The 12265-nt window shown below is 43.6% G+C and overlaps 1 protein-coding gene across 3 annotated transcripts in view; it reads left to right on the top strand.

Moving 5' to 3' along the window:
• Window positions 1-11515, top strand: part of ZBTB1 (zinc finger and BTB domain containing 1) — a 46728-nt gene extending 35213 nt beyond the window's left edge. Inside the window, exons 1-2 of one of the 3 annotated variants that reach the window (XM_063947223.1) lie at window positions 2887-3200; window positions 9155-11515. In XM_063947223.1, the coding sequence (XP_063803293.1) occupies window positions 9174-11231 (2058 nt within the window). In that variant the 5' untranslated portion in view covers window positions 2887-3200; window positions 9155-9173 and the 3' untranslated portion in view covers window positions 11232-11515. Of the gene's footprint in view, window positions 1-2886; window positions 3201-3428; window positions 3624-9154 lie in introns of those variants that run through there. The other 2 variants (XM_063947225.1, XM_063947224.1) reach the window with 2 other exon arrangements.
• The last annotated feature ends 750 nt before the right edge of the window (window positions 11516-12265 follow it).

Raw genomic sequence — 12265 nt, 5'->3', positions numbered from 1 at the left:
TGGATGGAGCTAGACATAATGTCCCAGATGTGCTCAATTGGATTCAGGTCTGGGGAACAGTCGGGCCAGTCCATAGCATCAATGCCTTCGTCTTGCAGGAACTGCTGACACACTCCAGCCACATGAGGTCTAGCATTGTCTTGCATTAGGAGGAACCCAGGGCCAACCGCACCAGCATATGGTCTCACAAGGGGGCTGAGGATCTCATCTCGGTACCTAATGGCAGTCAGGCTACCTCTGGCGAGCACATGGAGGGCTGTGCGGCCCCCCAGAGAAATGCCACCCCACACCATTACTGACCCACTGCCAAACCGGTCATGCTGGAGGATGTTGCAGGCAGCAGAACGTTCTCCTTGGCGTCTCCAGACTCTGTCATGTCTGTCACATGTGCTCAGTGAGAACATGCTTTCATCTGTGAAGAGCACAGAGCGCCAGTGGGGAATTTGCCAATCTTGGTGTTCTCTGGCAAATGCCAAACGTCCTGCACGGTGTTGAGATGTAAGCACAACCCCCACAAGTGTAAGTTGGGCCCTCATACCACCCTTATGGAGTCTGTTTCTGATCGTTTGAGTAGACACATGCACATTTGTGGCTTGCTGGAGGTCATTTTGCAGGGTTCCGGCAGTGCTCCTCCTGTTCCTCCTTGCACAAAGGCGGAGGTAGCGGTCCTGCTGCTGGGTTGTTGCCCTCCTACGGCCTCCTCCACATCTCCAGATGTACTGGCCTGTCTCCTGGTAGCGCCTCCATGCTCTGGACACTACGCTGACAGACACAGCAAACCTTCTTGCCACAGCTCGCATTGATGTGCCATCCGGGATGAGCTGCACTTCCTGAGCCACTTGTGTGGGTTGTAGGGAGATCATACAGGCACGTGGAGGCCACACACACTACTGAGCCTCATTTTGACTTGTTTTAAGGACATTACATCAAAGTTGGATCAGCCTGTAGTGTGTTTTTCCACTTTAATTTTGAGGGAGACTCCAAATCCAGACCTCCATGGGTTAATTAATTTGTTTTCCATTGATCATTTTTGTGTGATTTTGTTCTCCGCACATTCAACTATGTAAAGAACAAAGTATTTAATAAGAATATTTCATTCATTCAGATCTAGGATGTGTTATTTTAGTGTTCCCTTTATTTTTTTGAGCAGTGTATATATATGTATATATATGTGACACATTTCCAGGACTCCTTGAAAAAGACCCCAGCACCGGGGTAGAAACGCGTCGGGGGTTTGCTTACTGGACGCAGAGGGTGACTGTGAACAGTGGATCCAGGGAATTCCATACAGCGCGAGTAAGACCTGTGTGTGCCCGGGACTCACCTTTTACACGCTGTTGACGAACTGAGGCATCAGTTCACATTTTCTCTGGTAATTTCATATATCGCAGCCACTTAGGCGATCCTTTTTAAAAGTGTGGAGCAACTACTAAGATTTCATTTGTATTATTGTGATTTTACTTGTATAGTGATTTTATGCTGATTAAAAATTGTACATCACTATACAAATTTTTTCTTGCTTTTGGGTTCATCTAGACTTAATCCCATTGACCAGAGGAATATTCCAGGATAATTCCCATGATGATGTCATCTAGACAGTAGCGCTGGATAAGTCTTGCCTATTGTTTTCTCTTTGCATTTTGTGGTGGGGGTGTTGAGGAATCCTCTCTATTGGTATAGATTTGTCTAGCTGCACATCTCTTAGCGCACTACCATTGGCCTCATCCCTTTTTGTTTGAGTAACATGTATAAGGGGCTTTATTGTATGGCGTAACGTGTATAAGTGACTCTATTGTGGGGCGTAACATGTATAAGGGGCTTTACTGAGGTATAAGGAGCTGTGCTGTGGTGTAATGTGTATAAGGGGCTCTACTGTGTGGCATAATGTATATAAGGGGCTCTACTGTGTTTTGTAATGTGAATAACGGACACTACTGTATGATGGAATTTGAATAACGGACACCTGTGCGGTGTAATGTGATTTGTTACTGTTCTGTGACCACGCCCCTTCCTGCAAAGCCATACTCCTATATTTGTGGTCCACGCGTTTTGGCACACACTGTCCCTCTGTGGATTATGAGTGGGTATGAGTGGGGGGTGAGGGCACCAATTATTTTGGTGGCACAGGGCACCAAGAGGTCTAGTTACGGCTCTAGGCAAGAGGTAATAGTACACCCTTCAGATATATAATATGCCAGTAAAACGTATTGACTGCTTAGTGGTGCTCAGACTGCAAGGCTTTATGGCCCTCATTCCGAGTTGTTCGCTCGGTATTTTTCATCGCATCGCAGTGAAAATCCGCTTAGTACGCATGCGCAATGTTCGCACTGCGACTGCGCCAAGTAACTTTACTATGAAGAAAGTAATTTTACTCACGGCTTTTTCTTCGCTCCGGCGATCGTAATGTGATTGACAGGAAATGGGTGTTACTGGGCGGAAACACGGCGTTTCAGGGGCGTGTGGCTGAAAACGCTACCGTTTCCGGAAAAAACGCAGGAGTGGCCGGGGAAACGGTGGGAGTGCCTGGGCGAACGCTGGGTGTGTTTGTGACGTCAACCAGGAACGACAAGCACTGAAATGATCGCACAGGCAGAGTAAGTCTGAAGCTACTCTGAAACTGCTAAGTAGTTAGTAATCGCAATATTGCGAATACATCGGTCGCAATTTTAAGAAGCTAAGATTCACTCCCAGTAGGCGGCGGCTTAGCGTGTGTAACTCTGCTAAATTCGCCTTGCGACCGATCAACTCGGAATGAGGGCCTATAATCACAAGCAGGTAAGCACAAGCCTGTCCTATCCTTAATATGACATAGTAACTATAGTACTAACATTGATCATGCAGATCCAGGCTATACACAGTATGTGGCTCTCTTCCTATACACTACACTGCCAGTAAATCATATGGCCAGCAGGTGGCGTCCACAATCAGTGCAGAGTGAGACGGAAGGAGCTCGGAGTAGCCTCCCCTTCCCCTCAATGCTCCCGGGGCAGGGAGGGACAAGGGAGCCGGTGGAGGCTGAGTCAGATTTCTGGGGCTGCTGTCAGGCAGTAGTGGGGGTGTTTTGCCGCAGAGGTACCCCGGCGTGCCACCTATCGCCAGTATTCGGGTACTAACACACTGGCATTGCAGGAGGGTCTTCCAGCCCGTGCCGCTGGCCCCAGAACAGCCCTGTTTGCATGCAGCCCTGGTACACAGGCAAGGTGAGTGCATAGAGCCCCTTCTGCACACTGATTACATGTATTTGCATTTGTGTGATATAATCTGTATATGTGGCCTGGGCAGTGCACATGCAGCATTGGCAGTCTGGTGCAAGTCTCCTGTACTGTGTTTCATCATGCACTTCGCATTGCTGCTGCTGATATGCGGTGATGCACACACTATGCGGGATCTAGAGAACAGATTGAGCGAATTCTTGGGCCGTGCCTTTGATTGACAGGCCGTGGAGGCTCGCAACTTGCAACTCACAGGAGCTCTGCCATTGGCTGTGTGGGGGGATGTGACTTCACAGGATGACAGCAGCAGGCCAGTCCTGGAGGATGAACACAACAGACTCACCCCCTTCCTGCTATACCTGTGTTACTAGCAGTGTATATATAGGGCTGCACCGGCTCTGGGGGCTGCAAGTGACTGCTTAGAATAAACCTGAGATGTATGAATAGTTGCCCACAGCTCCCCCCCCCCCCCCCCCATTTTCCAGGGACATTCCACAGCATTAAAGCCATTTCCTGTATTACCAACTGCACAATGAATTTTTTTTCTGTATTTTTTCTCTCTCTGGTTATCTAAAATGCAAAACATAATAATAAAAAATGCTTTGTGCCTATTGCTGACCTTCATTCCATAATAGTAAAACTATTTTTGACATTCTGCCTCATGCCTTGAACATCTCAGCTTTGCTTACATACTGCCATCAGGCTACCTCCCGCGTGCTTGCACCTCATGTCATCTGTCTGTCGCCCCTCCCCACTAGATTGTTAGCTCTTGAGAGCAGGGCCCTCTTTCCTCTTATCTAAGTCCTCTTCTCGACACATTTCACTCGCAGCTCTCCCCTACTCGGCGGCCATCTTTACCTGCTTTCTCTCCTGCTGGTAAACGCTCATCTCCATCTATGGCCGCCAGCTCCTAGTAGTACGATGATCACTCCCTCACTACTTACATCTTAGCTGTATTATGTCTTGAGAACGTGTGGTGCTCTCTGTTACCTGTACTCTATTTCTGTTATTTATTTACTGTAATGCTACGATTTGTCTCCCTGTACTGTCCTTTGTACGGCGCTGCAAAACGCGTGTGGCGACTTTATAAAATAAAATGTAATAATAAATACTTCCAACACCATGTACAGTATTCGGGATCAGTATAATTTGCCGATGGACGGGATGCTGAAGAAGTTGTCCGTAGCAACCAATCTGCTGCTATCTAAAAAAAATTATGGAGTGCACTTGATAAATGTTACTCCAGAGCTGATTGGCTGCCATGGGTAACTTCTCCACTGGCTCACTTCTCCACTTTTTCACTGCTTCATACATCTACCCATCTGTCCTCGGGGTACCCAAATAGTCCATGGTTTGAGGATATCCATGCTAGATTACAGGTGGCTTAGTTAGTAGTACCTCAATCAATTTGATTTAGATATCTGTGCTCAGTCATGGATATCCTTAAAACTTGAACTGTTAAGGGCTCTACACATTGGCCGAGCTGCCCGACGGCGGATACGGGCGACCCGGTGGCGGGGGGGGGGTTAGTGACGGGGGGAGTGAAGTTACTTCACTCCCCCCGTCACACGGCTCCATAGAATACTCAGAAATTGTCGTTTTTTTTTTAGTTAATTAAGTGAAGAACATGTATTTAACCTTATCCAAAATAATTCTGTTAAAAAAAAATAAAACATTTTTTGTTATATTTGTAAAGAAAATGTAAAAAAAACAACAGAACATCGGTCAGCACCATCAGAAACATTGTGACCATCGTGACTTTAATTTTAACAGCTGGGACAGCCGCCAGGTACACAGGGAGGGCTTGGGGGGGTTACTTTAACACTTTTCCAACGGCTGCTATTGTCTCCAGCCACTGGGTGGGGGTCCTGCCATGCTGACCAATCAGCAATGATCGGCAGCACGGCAAACACTGGGGGAAGATGCGGGAAGGCAGAGGGACCTTCCGGTCTCTCTGAGAGCGGCAGCAGAGGGAAGTTTCTCTTCCCTGCAGCTGCAAACACTGTGTATCTGACTGGTCGCATCCTGTGCGACCAGGTTAGATGGGTCTGGTATATAATACCGGTGGGCAGGAGACCGGCACCGTAATCCCGACAGCCGGAATCCCGGTGGTGAGCGCAGCGTGTTCCCTCGCGGGCTTGTACACTCGCCACGATACAGGCCCAGTGGTGAGCGTAGCGAGCCATTCTATTATATTCCCCCTGGGATCCGGTCTCTAGGTCGACAAGAATTAGGGCGACAATGTCTAGGTCGACCACTATTGGTCGACAGTAAGTAGGTCGACATAGTTTCTAGTTCAACAGGGACTCTAGGTCGACATGAGTTTTTCACAATTTTTTTTCTGTTTTTTTAACTTTTTCGTACTTTACGATCCACGTGGACTACAATCGGGAATGGTAAACAGTGGGGCACCATGCCCGAAGCATGGCGAGCGAAGCGAGGCACCTTGCCTTCGCTTGTCATGCGAGGAGACACGGTGCACTAATTGGGGTTCCCGGTCACTCTACAATGAAAACGACACAAAATAAATAAAAAAACCTCATGTTGACCTTTTTTCATGTTGACCTAGAGTACCTGTCGACCTAGAAACCATGTTGACCTACTTTCTCTCGACCAATAGTGGTCGATCTAGACACTGTCGGCCTAAGTCTAGTCTATCTAGACTTAGGCCATTCCCCCTCTGGGCTTTGGTCGGGATACTGACTGGTGGCATTTCGCCGGCTGTCGGGATTACGACTTCGGTCTCCTGACCGCCGGGATCCCGGCAGCCGGTAATTTAACTGCATCCTGGTCGGTCAGATAAGACCCACTTCTTCCCCAATCCCAGCCTAGTCTCATCCTAACCCTCTGTTCCATGCTCACTGTCTACCCCATCTGTGCAACTCCTGTCTGCCCCTCCCCTTTAGAATGTGAACTCTCACGAGCAGGGCCCTCAGCCCTCATGTGCTTTTCCTTCTCTTACTTAAACATCCTCGACTGCACCTAATCCCACGGTTTCTGCCACTCTCATACTTATGTGAGTATTTATTTACCCTATACTTGTCCTATAATGTCTTCAACTGTAAGTCACTATTGTCCTGTTTTGATTTTTCATTTATAACTCTGTAATTGAGCGCTGCGGATACCTCGTGGTACCATATAAATAAAGGATAATAATAATATTAATAAGGCACTTGCTGTTGTGGTCACATCTGATGCGACCTTGCCAGGCAAATGGTTAAGGACCGAGTTTGGGAACCATTGCATTATGGTATGCGAGGGTAGTGTTATAAAGAGAGGACACTATATATTATCATTTTGTATGGAGATGTTGGTGTTTATTTAATTTATCACTCAAAACATCTTCATAATGAACTAAAAGTGAGTTCAAAATAATGGTCAGAGGATGTATGCCTTCGTATCTCCTGATATTGCTGTGTGGGTTCCTCCAGAACAGGTATAGCAATAGAGCATACAGGAAATCCAAATTGCTAAAGTGTGGTAAGTTGATCTTTCTTCCAGATATCCCAAAATAAAAGTGGCAGGTATTTGCGTTATTATGAAATATAATTTATATATAAGTTTTGTTTTATTACCCACCAGGATGAGGATGAGGCAGGATTGGAAAAAACAGGTTTAAAAAACAAACAAAAACAAAACAAAACGCTTTTTTTGGTTGAAACCAATTATTTTTTTGCATTAATGTTTTAATGAAATTTTTTTTTTTTATCCTGTTTGTTATAATACTGTGAAACATTGCTATGTATTAAAAACCTTGATCAACCATGTTTTAATGCTTTCTAACATTAACAATCCAAAGTTATTAGGCTTTGATATGATTTATTTGAAGTCTTTCAATAAAACCAATTTTAGACTAAATATAATTAAAACATGGAAAAGTACTTTTCAGAGAAACGCACAAACACAAAAAAAGGAGTTGGGCATTAGCACTGGATATGTCACTGGCATTAAATATTTTGAAGAAATACACTAGTTTAGATGCCTCTTCAGTTCCCAATCTGTTTTTCGAAGCTTCGAATGAACTAAACCAAAAGAAGAAAAAAATCTTTCTACACTAGCTGAAGATGATTAAGCAGTCAGAAGTTGTTCAATAATGGGAAATACATTGGGTGTTGAATTGAAGTTAACATGAAGATTAAACCATGAGGTGTTTTTCTGTGTATTGCCTGTTTAATGTGTTGGTGTTGTTTACTCTTTTAAGACTGTGATTGTTAATTGTGGTTTTTTTCCTGTCCTATGGGAATGTTGGGGGAGAAGCTTGATGCTAAGCAGATTTAGCAGCTCTCTTATCTGATTCACCTCCCTATATCTTTGTTGTGTGTGTGATTTACTGCATCTGTTCAGCTTACTTAGATGAAGACCACAAGCAACAAGAATGTGGAATAATACCAGGGATTCCCTTACAATAGGCTTTTTTTAAGAAGTCACGGTGTTGTGCCTGTAGTCACAGCATATAAAAAAAAAAGAACTGGTTTAAAAAACAAACAAATTTGGTTTAAACCATGGTTTAACTTTAAACCAAGGTGGTTTAAACCAGCCAACCCTGGATGAGGATTTGAAGAAGTCGGTTAAGACAGTAGTGGCTGATTCTGAGTCGCAGGCAAAGTTGCTGTATATGCAGGGAGACGCAAAAGCCAGATTTACTACCTTAAGGTAATGTGAGATTATGTGCTAGCCAGCCATTGATTTTACGCCAGTCGCCACAACCATCCATATCGGCACTTGCACCAGGTCTACGCTAGGTGCAAGAGATGAATCAGAAACAGGCGTCCTTTACTCGTACATACCACTCAGAATAGACTCAGGGTTCTATTTACTAAGCCTTGGATGGAGATAAAGTACCAGCCAATCAGCTCCTAGCTACCATGTCACAGGCTGTGTTTGAAAAATGGTAGTTAGGAGCTGGTTGGTTGGGACTTTATCTCCATCCTGAGACTTGTAGTTTCCAATATGCAAAGCACTTCAGGAAAACCTGTCCTGCAGGATAGGTGAGTGATGAACTGCCACGAAGCTGAGTACACAGTACACAGGTGGGTTCTCTTTGTGACATAAACATAGTACCCATGTTGAAATACATATTCCTGAATTGTAAATTCAGAGAAAATCTTCCCAGTATCTGGCACTGGACGCAGCCGCCGAGGCCCCATGGGACATTAACGACCTTCGGTCTCGCCCGTGCATGCAGCTCAATTTGGACTCATCGTCCAAAGCTACATGCTCCGGACACGGCATGATGTCACTGTGCAATATCGCTAGCGATATCGCACAGTGTGTATACCTACCGTCGGGTGGCCCCGGGAGGGGAAACACTAGGCGATGTCGCTCACTGAGCACATTGCCTAGTGTGTACCTACCTTTAGACTGGTGTTGGTAATAGTAGCACGTCAAAATTTCCAAAACAGTATAAGGAGCAGATTCAAGTCTGTATAATAGCCGAGTTGTGTTGTTCCAGAACGGCACATACAGATAGATCCACAGTTATCTTGGCTTCTTTGCTGCAACTAGGCACACCATGGTTTATTTACATAAACTCTTCATCTATTGTTCTCAGTTGCAATACAATACAGAGAACAATACAGCAGGGGATTAAATCATTACAGTAGGGGATTAAGTCTGACCACCCAGTCTCCGTTAATCTTATTAAAGGCCAAGATAAACGTGGACCCATCTGTAGTAGCTATCATCAGAAGTTTTACCTCACACCCCACAGAGATGCGCAGGGAAACTTGCAATGTACTACCTACCGTAAAAGGCAGAAATGTGCACAGCCGCTTAGAAAGCACATCACACGAAATAGAGTACAATTCAGATAGTTATTGCTGCTGAAGGTTGTTCTAAAAGCTACTGAACAATCTTTGTAAAGCGCTGCGGAACACCTGCGCTGTATAGATAAATGATAATAAATAATAAATAAACTATGTTTTTTTTTTCTTTCCTTAAAGGCACTGTTGAAAAACCAATATGATGGGAAAGGCAAGCCATTGTAGTTATGTGCTCCAGCAGCTCTACAACCAGAGAGAATGGGGATTCCTCTGTGACTGTTCGGTCTCCATCAATGACATATACTTCCAAGCTCACAAGGCCGTCCTTGCAGCTTGCAGTTCTTATTTTAAGATGATGTTTATAAACCATCAGCACACGGTGGCACAAATCAACCTTACCAACACAAAGATCAGCGCGGAATGTTTTGATCTCATATTGCAGTTTATGTACTTGGGTAAAATCTTGAACGCTCCGGAGAATTTTGAACAGCTGAAACACGCCATGAGTTACCTGCAGCTGTATGTTGTCCCTGATTGCTTGGAAGATATTCAGGATATAGATTCCTCTATCAAATGTTCCTCTTCTGCATCTAGTAGTCTGAGCAATAAAATGGTTTTTGGTGTCCGGATGTATGAAGGACCCTTGGCGAAGAGTGAAGAGGAACCAAGTAGGTGGACATCCGAGCCGGCCTTATCTGTAAATACTGTGCACGAAAAACAAGCTAACAGCATTGTGCCTCTCACATTCCGTAAACAGATGCAGAACACCTGCAAGAAAACGCCTCCCCCAAAAGTGTCTAACACAAGGGAGCGTGGAACCAGGCGCTTTGGGCGGAGCTACACTTGCGAGAGCTGTGGATTTGTGTTCAGTTGTGAAAAGCTTTTGGATGAGCACTCTCAAACCTGCACCAATAGGCATTTTTTCCAGAACCAAGAACAGACTGGCAACGAGCAGAGCCAAAGTGGGAGCGAATCACCCGTCTCAAAGTTTTCTCCAACCCATGACAGTACAAATAAAGTAGACTCAAGTCAATCCGTGGAGGAAAGCTTGTCTTCCACAAGTACAAAAGACCTGTCCACTACGTTGAAAAACTCAATCATAGACACTAGTGAGAAAAACCCAGTAATTATAAAAATCGAGTCTGACGAGAACTCCATTGTAGAAATGGATGATATTAATATTGTGAAAATCTCTGATAAAGATTATTTTGAATCATCTGACATAGATGACTTAGAAGACGAGCCTGACGAGCCTGTTGGTGCTTACTATCTCCGAGAACAATACAACCAAAGTATGAGTGAGAAATTATCTATGAATTTGCAGCCAGGATGCAGAAAAGATGTTGCCTTCATGAATCGAAGTGGAGGTATGGCCAGTGAGTCTACTTCCGATATGGTGTGTGACCTCTGTGGTTTGACCATCACAGAGCATGACCTCTCATCTCATTACTTGTCCAAGCATATAGAAAATATATGTGCATGTGGAAAGTGTGGCCAAATTCTTGTGAAAGGTAGACAGTTGCAGGAGCATGCCCAGAGATGTGGTGGACCTCAGGAGCAACTGGAGGATGATGCAAGGAATGTTGATGAGAGAATGCACTTTGAAGATGGTATGGAAGAGTCATCTGCAGGGGGAGAGGTACTGGTGGACATGTGGGATGATGTCAATGAAAGCAACATTCCAAAACAAGTTTATAAGCATTCCTCCTGCCCTTACCGCTGTCCTAATTGCGGGCAGCGCTTTGAGTCTGAGAACCTGGTGGTAGAACATATGTCTCAATGTTTCGATCATGAAGTCTACAGGAGTTCCGTTTCTGATGAGACTGATCGAGATCACCGAAGGAAACACTTTTGCGATATATGTGGTAAAGGCTTTTACCAGCGCTGTCATCTAAGGGAACATTACACTGTACACACCAAGGAAAAACAGTTTTCATGCCAGACTTGTGGGAAGCAGTTTTTACGGGAGCGCCAACTCAGGCTGCATAATGATATGCACACGGGCATGGCTAGATATGTTTGCTCCATGTGCGACCAAGGCAATTTTCGAAAACACGACCATGTGCGTCACATGATCTCCCATTTATCGGCAGGAGAAACTATATGTCAAATTTGCTTTCAGATCTTCCCGAATAACAACCTTCTTGAACAGCATATGGATATCCACCTGTACACTTGCGGAGTGTGTGGGGCAAAGTTTAATTTGAGAAAAGATATGCGTGCGCACTATAATTCTAAGCATTTTAAAAAAGCTTAGGAATCTTAATGACTAAACTTCTCTATTGTAAAACCAAAGCTTTAATTATTAACACAAGACTTATATTTAAAAGACAATTCTGCACATCTGTTTTATTTCAACAAAACCCGGGTTATACTTTCGTTGGGAGAAGTATTTAGCATCCTGAGTAAATATGTACAACGTACTTGTGAAGAATTTAAATGAGATTCCAAAATCTTTTCTTTCTTTTTGTATACTTTTTTTATTTTTGCTTTTCATTATATTTGTATTCTAATTGTTACAATATAGAGTTCCTTGGAAAACTTTGGTTTGTATTGTTATAACGATTGAATGTATAAGTACAACATTTCTACCACTTATATAGCATGATTTCTTGCTAAGTTTTGGTGTTTTCCAGGGTTTGAACTTTTTGTTGAACATTCTCTTTAGTATGCGGTTACTATATAAATACAATTTATTTATACGTACTGGTATATTGCACATCGTATTCATGATGTAGACATTATCCTAACATTTTCCCTTTTTGAAGTAATAAAGAATTAGATTTTACACTAATTATTTGTTCAAACAGTGCTTATGCTAAGATAGCACCTCTGATATTTTATGCAATTTATTGAGTATATATATATATATATATATATATATGTATACTTTTATTTATATGGAGCCACACTGTGCATGCAGAGAAAATGCAATAAAAAAGACAAATAATCCAAATTGAACTTCATTTATAATTCGTAATATATTTGGCTAAAGATGGCAATTGTTGTGCCTTGGCAAAGCTATGTTGTACTTTAGGTATTGTAGGGATTTACAATGTGCAGACAGGTTTGTGGTTGGGATGGAGTAAGGTGTCCCAGTATTTGTGTGTAATATGGAAGTATTTACCCCTTGCTTTGCTGCATAATTTTCAATGTGCAAATGTACACTCTTTTAGGTGGGTTTTCTCCTAACTCTTAAGGGGCAAATTCAGTTATACCCCTTTCAGACCACCAGCTTGTAACATAGGGGCAGATGTATTAAGCCTGGAGAAGTGATAAAGCAGTGGTAAG

The sequence above is a fragment of the Pseudophryne corroboree genome, chromosome 12 (genome assembly GCF_028390025.1).
Source record: "Pseudophryne corroboree isolate aPseCor3 chromosome 12, aPseCor3.hap2, whole genome shotgun sequence".
NCBI lineage: Eukaryota > Metazoa > Chordata > Amphibia > Anura > Myobatrachidae > Pseudophryne > Pseudophryne corroboree.
Note: the sequence above shows the minus strand (reverse complement) of the source record. Positions and strands in the feature narration are given on the sequence as shown.